At 39.4% G+C, this 16259-nt stretch overlaps 1 protein-coding gene across 1 annotated transcript in view; it reads right to left on the bottom strand.

The window, feature by feature from the left end:
* The window catches only part of TRPC4 (transient receptor potential cation channel subfamily C member 4), a 162151-nt gene that overhangs the window by 93283 nt on the left and 52609 nt on the right, over nt 1–16259 (bottom strand). Inside the window, exon 2 of the mRNA XM_056329817.1 lies at nt 7464–7868. Within this exon, the coding sequence (XP_056185792.1) occupies nt 7464–7841 (378 nt within the window). The 5' untranslated portion in view covers nt 7842–7868. The remainder of the gene's footprint in view (nt 1–7463; nt 7869–16259) is intronic.

The raw sequence follows: 16259 nt of genomic DNA on the forward strand, positions 1-16259 counted from the left end.
TTAGGTGAGTGCCTGAACATCCACGTAGCAGCCTGCCCCAGTGGTCTGGAAACTATACTGTACAACATCCTTGACACATCCTCACACAGGACCCTCCCCTCCTCCTGGCTGTTCTCTTACGCCCTTTTATTCTCTCCAAAAGTACATGGCAACACTGCTAAAAATAAAGAGACACATTTTGACATAAGATCAATCATTGTTTATTCTGATAACTACATGCAGTAGATCCAAGTGAAAGACAACTTGTATTGTCAACACCTCCTCTTATACCTTCCCACACTCCAAATAATTATCAATCAGCTAAATGCATCAAGATTTATAAAATATAACTTTAGCCTGTAACAGTAAAATAATGCCCCTTCTTTCCCCACTTCTCAAAAAGTCCCAGGATAGCAAGCTTTCCTACTGGTCCACCTGGATAACGCTTCCTAACATTCTGGATCCTCTTGTTTACACATGGCTAAAATGTCCCTGGCAGGCACTGTGCATGTGGCATACACCAGAATTAGGTTGTGTTTGCCTCAGATTCCTGGATTCACATCTGGTTTGCAAAGTATCAGAGCTGCTATCTTCTTACATATGACTTCTCACCTCACCCATCTCTCCCAGATGCCATTTTCCTTGGAAAATAAAAGCATATAATCACAGCTTGCTGTCCTTACCCTCTACACAAAAGTTTTGTCTCTTTCATTTCAGTCCTTTCCCTCAGAGATAAAGGCTGGAACATGCCATACCTTTCACCCAGCTGCTCAGGAATATCCCAGTTGTAAAGCCTACCATGACCATGACCAGAAAGACTACTGAAGAGGTCCTTAAATGTGATGAAGAAGGATTGCTCACAGTCTGAGAGAGTCTCTCTGGAGAGAAAATGGTAACTATCCTTATGCTCTTCCTGAGGGAGACTCAGAATGTGGTAGTGAAATCAGAAACTTGAATCCATAGTTCTGAGTGCAACCCGAACAGTAGCTAACCATGTTTGTAGAATGCATGGGAACCATGGGAAGAATTGGGATGGTGGAAGAGGATTTTTCAGAGTGACTACATGTTACTTCAGGGTAGATGGACATTTCCAGGTCCACTGTAACCAGGTGGCATTGACAATCCCTGCTGTGGTCACCTCTGTCTTAACTACTAGCATTGGAAAGGCAATAAGAGCGCAGGAAGGTGCTGAGACGCTAATTCAGGTATCAGTATCTTCTACCACTTCCTAACCACATGCCAGACTCTTACACCCTGTCTCTGGTACCCGTATGCAATACACTCTTCACCAAGGAATACGCTGCATCTTTCAGTCCTTCAGAAATGCCTGTCTGTAAATTTTAAGTTTTGGCGGCTTAGGTTTTGCCTCTTTGAATAATTTTTTTTTTTCCTCCCCATACTTAGATAACACATTGAACTTATACTTTTGGCCCTTTGGGACACTTCCAGGAAAATCCATGAAATCCAATGAAAACACGTCTATACCATGGACTTGCATTTTTAGAGGCCAGCCCATTGAAGCAGCTGATGCCTGGCTCCCTGGTTCAACTTTGACTGGTAGGAACCATGACTGATTCTGCGGGAGTGAGCAAGCAGCAGAAACACAGGTTGCAAGTATGAGATGGAGAAATTCAACATGTATAACATTTCTTAGCACAGTAAGTAGAAGGCAGCAATTTTGCATAAAGCAGTTTACGATGTGATTTTACTGCTGTCCCAGGAAAGCAAAAAGGCCATGAAAGTTGTAGGAGGTGGATATAGTCTCTTTTCAGCTTCCTACTTCCAGCATTATGCCAGCAATTTCTTCTTTTCTCTGCACATAGTGTAAGAACACAGCACACAGAAGGAGAGAGGAGTCAAGCTGATCCAAAAGACCTTCAGGAAATGAAATGCACATTTCACAGCATTCTTGCAGAGCGAGAGTTAATTGAAGCAATTCTTACAAAGGTTTCCTAAGCTAGTGCATCTGAAAGTATGCACTGACTGTTACACATTGACTGTTCTGTTAATGTTGACCAAACAAGAGATGGAAATTTTAGATATTGTGTCCCTTGCTGGGACAACCTGGAAATGCAGAGGTGATGTACAAGGAGCTGATGCACTACAGGCAGAAAGATCTTCCTGTTAATAGAGAAACCTGTCTGGCCAGTGGACAGGAGACCGGGACAGAAGTCTCACTAAGGACACCAGCAGCTCTGGGAAAGACTGTGTGTGACCTTTCTTCTGTACATCCAAAGCACCCACAGAGTAATCTGCTATATAGGAGATTTACCTCCCAAACTGCCTTGATGACTAAAAAATTTGCAGTTCCAAACTAACTGGAAGAAAGCTGCAGGGGCTGGAGTTGGCCAGCTTCCACTTTCTTACCACAACCCTCCCTTTGTGCCCAACAGTGTTTTCACATTAATTGACTTCCACACCAGAGGAGTGAACCAAGGACATATCAGCACAATCAGCTCCCTCCCTGTCCTAAAGTTCTCCCTCCTCTACCAATTCCCTTATGTCTGTAAACGCTAGTCTGCCATTAGCATGGTATTTTTTTCACACATCTGCAGAAAGCTGTCCCCAGGGTATCCACCTATAAAAATACCCACAGTATCATGAGACTGACATCTAACAGTGAACAGGAAGGCATAAAAGCACCACCGTGTGCTTTTGCTAGCCAGGCAATGCCTGCAAACATTGCCGTCAGGTTCCCATGCCCTAAATCTAGACTGTTAGCAAATACATAGATTCAAGTTTAATAACCGACTCTTCAGCTTCATTTATGTGCTTTGTAGCATCCTTAGAAGACAGCCACACCTCTGCTTCAGTCTTCGCCGAGTATACATGCATACCTAGGTGGTCAGCACCCAGTCAGATATCGATGCCTGGGTTCCTCAAGCAGTAGAGCACACTGCGATTTAAATAAAGGTATTCTACGCATTTTTTTATTCTACCTATCCCCCATCCCATATGTGGATGCTGCATGCAATTTAACACGATAAAAACATTTTCTGCAGATACCAAATTTTAAAGAACAGCTTTTTTTCCCCTCTTAATTCGGCATTCAACTATCCATCCGGGTAAGCAACAAGTGACTTGGCAGATAAATAAGGACATATGGCTTTGAGGAACTGGTAATTTAAAAGTACTTGGACAAGTTTCCTCAACTCATTCACCTTAATTTGTGTTATTCTCTTTCACGTGTACTTTAGCAACTGCTACAGCTAAAGAAGTGTAGAAAATATAATGCAAACAACATGATTTTCCTGAGTTCCATAAATGTGTACCACAAAATACTCACAAACTGCCTAACAGGGGTCAGATACAATTCAAAGCTGTTAAAGGTACATGCCCCATCTGTAGTCACCAGGTGGCACCAGATGTATCCATATATTGATAATCAGCTCAAGGCCACTGTAACCGATAAGGACTTTGAAATGCAAAGCACAAAACATATAGGTATTAGCTAGAGCCAAACAGCTGAGTGGTTAGTAGACTAGAGACTTTAGATATACCTTTAATGAGATCTGACTTTTGCTTGTTGTTGTTTGGGTTTTGGTGGTGGTTTGGTTTGGGGGTTTTGTTTTGGTTTGGTTTTTTGAGGAAGAAGTATTAAAGAGTAAGATTCAGTGGCATCTCCTAATTTTGAAGATATTGATTGAAAAACTTCTCAAAAAATGCAAAAATATATTATTTTAACTAAATGCACTGATTCTTGGTCAGAATTAACATCTTTCATTTTTCCTCCTTTTCTATTTAGACATTTAATTGTTTAAAGAATTAAATTTTGGAGAAAAATCACTTATTTCAAAAGATACATTTCAGAAGTCCTGCAGAATTGTACCTTTCTGCTGATACAAGAAGATACATTTTCTGGCTTTCTGACATTGTCAATGAGGTCTTGAATTATGTAGGAAAACCTATGCGTAAAAATTATTTTGGTTTACAAATACAATTACATTATTGTATGAAGGTGAAATTAGCTATGCATCATACATAGTATATTAACTCATGATTGTAAAGAAATAGTGAGAACTAATTCATTGACTTGTAAATCATGAGTCATATTGGGGTTTTTCTGCATTTGAATGTTCATAACTTTCATCAGTAATTTAATATTTGGGAATCTAAACTGTTTCTTGAACTTGGCAGTATTTAGCACACGTATCTTTCTTACTATTATCTGTCTCCTCCGTGAATAACTCCATCAGGGGCAAAAAAACCCCAGCAAAATGATGAAATCTTGACCTCACTGAATCAATGGCAAAACTCCCACTAACTTCAAAGGGCCACGACTTTACCACACATGACTAGCTTTATACAACAAAGGAAAACCAAACAGGCAAAGATATCATGTCATTAAAAGTACAGAGTCTGAAAATGAATCATCATCTAAACAATATGTCAGATGTTTACAAATAAAAGTAATCAAAAAGTCAAGTTGCAATTTGAAATAGTTTCACAAGAATTTGATTCTCCAGGGAAAAAAGACATATCTCATATCTCTGTCTAAACAGCGAAAATGTAAATTTTAGTATAAAATTATAAGCATCCAGATTTTATATCTTTAGCCTACTGTAATGATTTTTCAGCCAGCAGGTACTTTTGATTATTAAATAATATATTAAATATGCACACTTTTATCTGCTTCATTGCAGCATTACTGTAAAAATGTAATCCACTTTTACATTCTTCATACATACTTCAGCATGTCCTGTTTCTAGAAAAGAACCAACATGACTATCTACACAGATGGCATCCACAGATGCTTAATGGTTGTTGGGGTCTCCAGTGCAAACAACACCATGAGCATGCAAATAATCTATTTGTTTAGAGAACATTTTTTTTTAAAGCACTGGCTTGCAAGCAATATTAGCATTTGCAATGGGCAAGCGTAGCCTGGTACAGACACAAAAGATGTCTCTGTCCAAATAATTCATGATTATTTGTCATGCTTTATAGTAATGGGAAGACCCTCAGCAAGTACAACCAGGGAAAAAAGGACGAGAAGGAGAAGCAGCACTCTCACCAGCCAGCAGTGCAGTCCAGCACTGAAACTATGCACTTAAACTCCGGCCCAGAGAGCTAACCTCTAGTTTGGAGCAAAGCAGTTTGTGGCTAATTTAACACTGTAGAATGCACCCAAACAGTACACCTATCTTTCGTCTGCTACAGCATGAAGCTCACCTAAACCAAGTTTTTGTATTCAAGCGTTTCCATTACAGTAGCTGCGGCACATACCAAAAAGTCTAAACAACAGCCTGAAATGTAGGAAACTAGTGTAAGGAAGTTTGTAGACTCTCTCTCCAGCTAGTCCAAAAAGTGTTTTATGCCATCTTAAGTAACTGACAAAGACAGCAAGAGCTGCTTTCCAGGGATCTCCCCTTTCGTCCATTGGTAAGGGAAGCCCAGGCAGCCAGGTCAGAGATGAGACACAGCCTTAGATGGCTAACATCAACTGAGATGAACTCCACTCTGCGCATGGCAACTTCCACTATCGAGGCTGGAGAATGGAGACACAGGTGGTTTAACTGTTTTGACACAGGGCTGTGCACTGATCCTTCCAGGTCCTGGTCCACTGCATTGAGAAATTCCTGTAAGTTGTATTCTCATCTGCACTATCAGTTGAGAAATAATCTAATGTGAATCTAGTTTTCTTCCCTTTCTGTGATGTAAACCTGTTGCCATTACAAAGGAGCTCTGCTTTTACTGTCTAGAAGACAAAGCAGACACACATTTGTACAAAGACCGACTTACTGTATTTCTTTCTTTCCATAAGAAAAAAAGCATAGAATTCATGTTATTTTATCAGCAAAAATTACACTCTTTACCTATTATCTGCAATTCTATCCATAGTGAGTGCATTATACTGTAATTAAAGTATATTGCATGCATTATCTGTGAAAGGGCTGTAATCATCTCAACATACTATTCATTGAAATACATTAATACAGTACCTGTAATACATGAAAATTGAAATAGATGAAAATATAATACAATATTGTAACTATTTTCAAGTTTTTTCTTCCTGCAAGAATCCTAGGAATATCAGAATTTATGGGCTATGTTATCCTGTCCCCAGTATTTTCTTAAAATGAGAAGGATACGCAAGAGTCTAGCTCCCTCCTAGAGATGTCTCAAGGCAGTGCAAGGGGAAGCAGAGCAGGCATTGAATTTATCATGAATGAGACTGTATATAATGATTTTTTCCTTTGAGAGAAGACAGGGAGAAAGGGAGAGAAGTTTGTACCTTTCTAGCTGTACTTGATAGGTTGGGTGACTACTGGAGGAGACAGGGCTGAAAGACCGATCAATTGGGTCATGTCTCCCAGTGTTGCCTTGCTGAGTTAAGAGACAGGGACCTCCACACGGAGGGGTTGAAACCTTCATCAGCTTTAAAGGGAATTTAATAATTAATTTAAATGGACCACATCTTACCACTAATATTCTCTTTGGAATTATTATGATCTTTGAATCATTAAAGATTTCCCACAATATCTGCAGGAATAATGTTACCATGTCAGAGGTGTCATGGGCAAAACCTGTTTATCAACTTCAAGATTCTTCTGAGTGAGTTTATAATGGGTGCAAAGCTCTGGCTTGAAAAAGCTTGACTTTTCTTACTGCACAGTCTTCCAGGAAGGAAGTTTTGTGCATGATCAGTTAAATGTAAGCCCGATTCTGGCTTTATATAGAAGGCAGTTAACAATTCACTCAGCTCTAAGTGGAAAACCTTATTCAGGCTGCAGGTAGGAAGGATGCAGGACATGTTTGCCCTTTCTCACTGGAACCTAGATCTCATGTGACTTAACTACATTAAACTGATAAGCCTTGTGGATCTGTGCAGATTTGATTCCATGTCAAGAGATGACCTTGAGAGTCTTGAGAAGTGGGCACCACATGAACCTCATGAAGACCAACAAGGCCCAGTGAAAGGCCCTGCACCTGCATTGGGGATATCCCCAATATCAATACAGACTGGGGGATGAAGGGCTTGAGCACAGTCCTGCTGAGAAGGACTTGAACATACTGGTGGATGAAAAACTGAGCATAAGCAAGCAACGTGCACTCACAGCCCAGAATGCCAACCATATCCTGGGCTGAACAAGCAACATGGCCAGCAGGTTGAGGCAGGTGAGTCTCCCCCTCTGCTCTGCTCTGGTGAGACCCCACCTGCAGTACTGCTTCCAGATCTGGGGGCCCCAGCACAAGACAGACATGGACCTGTTGAAATGGGTCCAGAAGAGGGCTACAAAAATGGTCAGAGGGCTGGAACAGCTCTCCTATGAGGAAAGGCTGGGAGACTTGGGGTAAAGGCTCTAGAGACACCTTATGGTATGAGTAAAATGCACACAGTATCAGTCATTAATTTTCTGATTTTAAATACTTGTGTGCAAGGATGATGGTTAGGTTTGGTTTTCTTTTTGCTTACTCCCTTTGCACAATTATTCTCTTTTCATTAGAGTAGATTACAGACCTAGAGAAAATCCTGCACATACCTGTTTCTCCCCACTGGGCTTCTTGTGATTTAACAGCAGCTCCACAGCACCAACTACCTCCTTCCGTATGGCATGTAACAGAGCGTCTCCCACATAAACATTAAAACTTAAGAGCAGCTCAATGAGCTCAAGGTTCTCATTTTCAATTGCAATAAGGAGTGCAGTTCTTCCAAGGGGATCAATGCAATTAATATTGATCTTGAAATAAATTTCTGCTTCCTCCAAAGCTTTCTTTACACTGGCATAATCTCCTTTCTCCACGGCGTTCAGATAGGCTTTCTCTGCATTAGACAGTTCAGATTCTGCCCGTACAATACGAAGAGGGATACGATCTCTGTAAGGAGCATTGACACTTCTTTTGTAGTAGAACTGGGCCATATTTTATGCCATTCTAATACTTTGTCTCTGCAATATAAAAAGAAAGGTTAAATTAATAATATGTTTTGGGGGTACACCGCACCAAAATAATATTTGCAATATATAAGCATTTAAAACTCATAGTAAAAACCTGATGCTGAAACAAGTACAAATGGCCTCTATCAACAGAACTTGTAAGATCACCAGCAAAATGTGGAAACCAAAACATACAACCAAGTGGTTGCAACTTACCAAGTCAAAGCGTATCTGCCAGCACACCGTTTGCTCATATGTATTCCCTAAAACTGTAGCAAGCATGAGGTGATACAATACAATGTAGTTTGCACCAAATGTGTAGCTCCACTTCCTCCTTAATTTCTTCATTAAGTGCCACTACCTCATGTTGCCAACAGTTTGAGAGCATGCTTATACCCAGTTGCTGCTGCCCAGTAGACTACAGGGCACTACACCTTTTAAGCTTGACTGTGGTAGTGGTTTTGTCATTTGGAGATTGGTTTAGTTGCCCATCTAAGGTACCTAGACTTCTTTGAGATGAACTAGTTATCTCATCTGCACTCCACCATGGCTTGGGTCTTTCATAAGGCCAGTGGCACATATGGTACCTCCATACAAATGTCTCTGATATCCTACACAATCCAGATGTCATTGATGCTTGTGTGTGGACAACTAAATACAGCCCTTCTTATCTGTTTCTTTAGCCTAGGCAGAAAGAACATGTTAGTGTTGGAATAGTTACCAGTATTTACGTCTTCCTAGTACTGTTGAAATACTCTGACTTATGTGTGGCAGGCACAATTCAGCAGTGAGCTCTTGTATTAAGATTTTGATTCAATCTCATAAGCTATCAGAAAAAACATTCCTATAAAATACTTTTCCAACCAGCACTTACTATCGTATAAATTAGAATTCAGAACCTAAAAGGACAAACAAAATCCATATGAGATAAATTCCCAAGGACTGATAGATAGTAATCATGGTTGTGATTCTGAACTACTTATTTCTAAACTAGAACTAATACTGAAACACTACAACTATAAAACAACTCTAAAGGCTTACATATAATAAAGCATCTAATGTTTCTGCTTTTACTCTTCATACTTTGTTCAAAGACTTTGCAAAAATAACTCCCTCTAACAAGATTATTTTCTCCTGGCTCTATCTTCTACCTGACAAAAGAGGGAAGAGAAAAATTTTACTTCAAAGAACAAAGTACACAATAAATATTTTCTTCAGCTGTTCAATTAGATACTGAACAACATACTAGTCAACTCGAGTTTCTTGTCATTCCCTCAACTGACAATGCAAGTTACAGTAACCCACTGCCTTGTCCTCCATTTCCTTCAGGCATTAAAAACCAAAATACCTCTATTGAGATCCTAGTTTAGAAAAGATAATATGTATTTTTATTATTGTGAAGTTTTGATTCATCAAAAATTTCACTAAACACTGTGAGGAACGTAGTAATCCATAGGTTTCAGTCTCCTTATGCAGTGTATTGAGAGGTAAGCACAAAAGCTTTTACTGTTTCCTTTGTTTTTCAGAGCATATCAACAGAGCTTGAGGCAGGCAGGAGACAGCAAAGGAGACACATCAGAAAGAATCTCCCTCTAGATCCATATATAGGGGCTAAGCAAATTGCAATCCTTTTCAAGATGTTTCCCAATTATCCCTCCAAGATGGTATTAGTCTGCAGTGGGCTGCTAGAGGTTGCACAGTTTGTGGATCATATTCTTTTAATCTCAAAGTAAAATCAAGTACATATACATTGCACAGTTTTGTACCCCTGGAACAGAGGTATCACATTCTTACTGTTAGTGTACTGTATTTTACCAGTTTGCTTTTCATTCCTGCTTTTCAAAATTGCAAGTTGGATTCAAGAAGAAAAAAAGTATTGTATATCTTCAGCTCCAAATTAAAAGACTTAAACGTAGATGTTCAACAGGTATCTACAAGAAAGGTGGGTTGCTGTATTCCTGTTACAGCCATGGAGATCTAGGGCTTCATTCCACTGCTCACAAATTGTCATCTGGTGCTGGATGCTAAAGGGCATCCTGCCTGCCTCCAGCTGCCACCTCAGAATGACTTGGGTTTCATAGGCGGTCTATTTCACATCTGTCAGGCAGATGTTGTGTTAACCCACAATGCACAAACATGTTAACCCACAACAATGCACAAACATTATTCAGTTTTTTTAATATCTACAAAGTGTTCCTCAAGACCCCTGGAAAAAAATGAATGACTGCAACTGGAAAGTTATTGCTAAAAGCTCCGCTCTCTTGAAAGCACAGTTAACAAATAAATGGATCATTTCCTAATAGGGAGTTAAAGCAGCAATTAAATTGTATTAGTCAAATTTGGCATCATAAAGATGCTTATGGTAGAAGAAGAGTACAGCAATTTACAGACAGGATTTATGATGATATCATGAGGATGATTTTAGAGGGTTTTATTTCTTTGTTTTTATGGTAAGTCTGAGGACTTATTTTTATTGCTTTCCTATAAGCCCTAAGGAAAATACTTGCTGGAACCTCATGTGTTTACCTTTTTGTGATTCTTGAATGGGGAAAATTAGATCTAAGCTTAGTTTGTCTCTTTCAGAAGAGACACATTAAACACACATTGTTATTCTTCTAAATAACTGTCCTCAGCTAGTCTTTCTCTTTTGCCAGTACCATTTCCTGAAAACAATCAGCCATAAATTAAGTTTTATCATAACCAGAAATATGTTTACATGCAGTTAGAAAGTAGAGATTGATTGCTGATACAGTACACTCCTGGAAGATGATATATACATCAAAGATAACAGTTCAGGGGTTCATGGTGTTTACAAAAATAAAACATTTATTTTTTGTATTATCTACTGCTAGATAGTGTTATGCAACGACTGATACTGTGCTGTCACATGTAAATATGCGCGTATGACAGATTTACATGGGCACACCATGAGAGCTGTAAGAGCTAGGAGTAGCCAGCAACAGTAAGGACGCCTCCATTTGCTTTGAGTTCCTCTGCAGGAACAAGAGTCTACGGAAAAAAAGAGGTCCAGTACACTAGACCAGTATGAGAGGAACGAAGGAAAATAAACAATTTACGGTACAAAACTTAGTAAAAGTGGAATTACAGTTTGCACAGAGTCCATACACCTGACACACAACAAAAATACTTCAGAGGAGAGATAAAGACAAAATAACTTGCCCTGAAAACAGGAATGTAATCACCTATCAGACTCTCATTATAACCAGAAGCCAATAAACACCATGTGATACATTGTACCTGAGTCATCCAAATATTCAGACTCATGGGGCTCAAATTCATATCCTGGAGGAATTATTTTTGTCTCTTTGTTGAAGTTGGTGAGGAGAATTAGGGACTGGGAAAGAAGTTCGAGACAAAGGGAAGAACTGATCTTCAGCATTGTTCTGCTCTTGCCTGTCATCCCAATAATCCTAACTGGGTGTATTTAAAACATAACATATCTAATACAATTTATTCAATTTGGAGGAACCTTCTCTGACTTGAGGAAGAACATATAATGGACTTGGTAAAGCAAAACAAATACTTTGATCAGTTTGGAGAAGTATTACAATATCCTTTCTCTACATAACCTGTGGATTGGTTTGTACTTTTGAAAGGAAAACAAACCATCACACCTGGCTTTGCAAGACATTTGGTGATTCCTCTGACTCAACTGATAGCACTGAAAAATACTACTGCTTTAGGAAGTGACAGAACATTGATCAGTATTCTGATCTACTAATCCATGCTCTACTAATCCAGATAAGGAACTTAGGTAAAGCACTTATAATAAAAGAGCAAAAACTTAATAATATCAAGCCGTGCAAGGATGAACCTTACTCTTTAAGGCACTTTACATGAAGATATTACACAACATACTGTGTCTCTGGAATACCTGAGTAACTAGACCACTATATGCACAGAATATTTTGAAATTGTGGTGACTAACTCTAAACCCAGCTGTGAAATGTTTTAGGATTAAAATTTGTGCTAGAAACAAAGCCTCACTATATCAAAACAAAGAGGTATTAATTTCAAAAGAATATTTACTAGATAATTATGTCATAGCTGCAAATGTATCTGTTATGAAAGTGCATGTTTCTCTAAATACAGGTAAAACCCAATAAAACACCTGCCTAAACTTTCCCACAACTAGAAAAACAAGCCAGCATCAAACAGGGTCAGAGAGTTGGGCTATGAATGGATTGAGAGCAGCCCTGTGGAGGACCTGGGGATGCTGGTGAATGAAAAGCTGGACATGACCCAGCAATGTGTGCCCGCAGCCCTGAAATCCAGCTGTATCTTGGGCTGCATAAACAGAAGCATGACTGGCAGGTTGAGGGAGGTGAGTCTCCTCCCTTACTCTGCTCTGGTGAGACCCCACCTGCAGTACTGCATCCAGCTCTGGGGTCCCCAGCACAAGACAGACATCAACCTGGTGAAGCAAGTCCAGAGGAGGGCCATGAAAATGGTCAGAGGGCTGGAATACCTCTCCTATGAGGAAGGGCTGAGAGACTTGGGATTGTTCAGCATGGAGAAAAGAAGGTGCTGGGGAGACCTTAGGGCAGCCCCATTATATAGAGGGGGCTTATGAGAAAGATGAAGAGAGACCAAAGGCTGTAGTGACAGGAGAAGGGGCAAGAGTTTTAAACTGGAAGAGAGCACGTCTAGATCAGACACAAGGAAGAAAGTTTTTACAATGAAGGTACTGGCACAGGCTGCCCAGAGAAGCTGTGGATGCCCCATCCCTGGCAGTGCTCAAGGCCAGGCTGGATGGGGCTTTGAGCAACCTGGTGTGGTGGAAGGTGTCCCTGCCCATGGCAGGGGGGCTGGAGCTAGGTGATCTTTAAGGTCCTTTCCAACCCAAATCGTTCCATGATTCTGTGTTTTCTTTATGATTTTCTTTATCAGTATTTGCAAATATGCTATTCATCACCAAGCCAGCCGTAGAAATCGTGGAACAAATATTAACAAAAATATTGAATAATGTTATATACATTATTATTAAAAATATTCAATTAATTTCATGCCATTAGTCTGACCATGTTATATACTATATACTTTAAGAACTTAAGGGAAGGTTTTGGAAATACAATACTAAATCTAAAATACAATGCAACTTGGCATTGGTAAAGCTTTTAGCTATTAGGTAAGTAATTATAACACATGAAATATAATGGATCTATTGACCCCTAGAGTCAAGCCATCTGCAATGACAGAAAACCAGGCAGAATGTTTTAGTGCTTCTCTAATGGCATGAGATGTGTCCAAATGGGGTACGCAAGGAAAATTCATCTCACTTAATTTTAGGAGCATAGTTGATTTATTTTAATGTTGACATCTATTATCATATATTCACATTGCCTATGGTATCTCAACCTACCTTCCACTGTTTCTACAGAAGGGCACGGGTTTCCTTGGCAGGTCCCTTGTCATACCTGCTACCCTTGGGACAATGCAAGCCCTGTGCTCATACCCTGGACATCTCAAATGGCCCAAACACACAGATTCTGCTTTAGCAACTGACTCCCGCCCTTATTGTTTACAGCTGAGAGCAAGGCACTTTCCAAGTGTAATTTGCCTGGCTTGTTTTAGACAGCTACACTATGATGAGAAAAGCCATACACGTCTATTAACATGGTTAAAAACTAATTTGGTTTTAATTTTCCTTTCAAGGGCCTCCTCAGCTTGATTTATGGCTACTCTCACATTACCGGACTTTGTGACCTCTAAAACCTAGCTTACTGTATTGATCAGTCCTTTCTCCCTTGTTTGTAGGCTCCTGGTTACTCTAATTTCCTTTCTAAACTCAAGACTCAGTCAATTAGGTTTAGAATCCTTTCCCCTACGCTTTTTTTTTTTAAAATCTTTGTGGCAGCAAAAGTCACAATTACATTTTGTGCTAAAAAAAAGTCTAAGACACACCTGCATTAATCTTTATTCCAAATTAAATGTGGGGTGGATTTTAGATGAAAGTAAGCAAACCAGTATCAGAGAGCATACTGAGATTCTGAAAGCTTGTATTTTCATTTACACTGGTAACTATAAATAGTGAATAGACTCAAAAACAGAGCCAGTTTTTCAGCAGTTCTTTCATCAGAAAATTTCCACAGACCTGGGACAGCCAGTAACTTAGAGTTCAGAACAGTTGCTTAAAATGAGGGGAAATCTTAGTTAAATCTTTTCTCAGGAGGGTCTGGTAATTACCAAGTTACTGGATTTTCTAGCATCTCTCCCTCTCTGATATACGGAATTAAAAGAAAGAAAAAGAAATAGCTATGATAGTTGAAGACAGTCAGCTATCATCAGCCTACAGCAGCTGCACCCATCAAAATGCACACACACACTCACACTCTCTATACAGTGCTTCCTGCCTGCTGCAGATGTCAGGGAAACATCATCAGCACCTGAGCAGGAGAAAAAAAGAAGAAAACCGTCATACTTTGACAGAAAATAGATCCTTATGAGGTTAAGATTCCTTTCTTAACAGGCAGCTTAACTTACAGTGGCCACAGACCACTATTTCAAATGATATAGGACTGTATTTTCCATATTTTTTTTTCAGGGACGAATGGCAATATTCCACCTTCTTTGCAAACCTTTGACATTTCCACTCTATTTATCATTATTTGATAATTTGGTATTTCTTAAGAAAAGCCGATACAATTAATTTTACTGATGGTAAAATAAATTATCTTCTGCTGCTACTCATGTATATATATGCACATATTATAACCACAGGTACACAGTTGTTTCCCCATCAAAGTCAAAGCTCAAAAAAAATGCAATCAGAATTCCTTGGCTTTTATTCAACCTCTGCTTCTGCCTTATTTGCTTCTCCTACATGTACGATCATATCCTCACTATTTTTCTGGAGGACCCTGACTCACATTTCCCTTGCCTGCTTTTCCTTATCCCAAAACATTATCATAGCCAGGTGAAAGAGGAGTATCAGAGTGACCCACCAACAAGCACCAAGGGCCTCTGTGACAAGACACTTCTATTGCCAGCCACAGTACCTGTGCTTATTCATCACAACCCTTTCAGAGACAGGAAAAGACACCCAATGACCACATACCTCCTTCAGCAGATGGGCAGCTGGATGGACACAGATGCACTCCATAGTATCCACACATGCAAATTCTGAAATCCTCCTCATTGACATTACCTTTCTAAAGAGACTTTATTTCCATTGCTGATCACTAAGCTAGGCTTATTATAGCATTATTATACTATATAGCTTCTTCTGATGTCATCCAAAGTAAACTTTGATTTTGCTCATGAGTTTGCTTTTCAGGCTATTTGCATAAAAAAAAAAAAAAAAAAAAAGTGAAACTTCCTAAGAAGTAACTATGGAATCATCCTGCGCAGGAAACAGGAACATTTATGACAAGTGAGTAGCATGCAGATTTCTCTGTGATCTGAAACTATTTTATACACACTTTTAATGGTAAAGGAAAGTTTCTGACGTTTGTTATATTCATGAAAGTATTAAATTTTCTTTCTAAAATAGAACTGTGACATACCAGCTTTGATTTGACAGATAATACTATTTGATACACAGTAACAATTATGTTCAAAGGGAATTTTTGAAAGCAAGATTCTAGCTCTGATAAATCACTCACTGAAAGAAGTATGAAGTTCTTTCACTTTCAGTCACCAGGACAGACTGTTTCATTTGAACAAGAACAAAAGAAATGCACATAAACCTTTGATTTTCGAACCCAGCATCAGTCCAGATACTGCTGTATAACCAAATATCTAGACAAGTAATTTAAACATGCCTCTAGCACTGAGGTTGACTGGGTAGGCTGTGCCCGTACTGTTAAACTCTCTTGGTCCCAAAATAAGACAGCTGGATGAGAACTGCCTATTGGGAATAACTTGGGGTCCATGCTAACTTCTAAAATGTGCCTGCAAATTGTGTAGGAAGATGTTGGCTTCTAACAACTTCAGCTGCAGGTGATGGAGTTCCACTACCCATGTGTGCCTGCTAGCACTGTGTAATTTACAATTGTTATAGCTGGCAATACAGTATATGGGGTCCTCACCCGAAAGTAATTTTTCACTGTTAGGACTATGATCCGCTTCAGACTTAAAAGCTAACAATAGCACAAGTCCAAAACACTGAGTCATGCAAGCAGAATAGTGCAATAAGGTGTAAGTTCTCTATGAGGCTGTTGATTAATTTGAAATAGAGGTAAATGTCTTGTTTGTGCTTGGGTTTAAAGTACCCCATAATCCAAGCTGCAGTAAAGCAAAAAAAGTGACATAGTATATTGCTGTCAGTGGATGATGAGAGGCAGGCTGTCATGTTGCTTGCTTATATGTGTTCTGGCTCCACAATCAACAAGGCAGGACATCAGCTAGAAAGAATAACTTAGGGGCCAAGACACAATGGAT

Source organism: Falco biarmicus, chromosome 2 (genome assembly GCF_023638135.1).
Source record: "Falco biarmicus isolate bFalBia1 chromosome 2, bFalBia1.pri, whole genome shotgun sequence".
Taxonomy (NCBI): domain Eukaryota; kingdom Metazoa; phylum Chordata; class Aves; order Falconiformes; family Falconidae; genus Falco; species Falco biarmicus.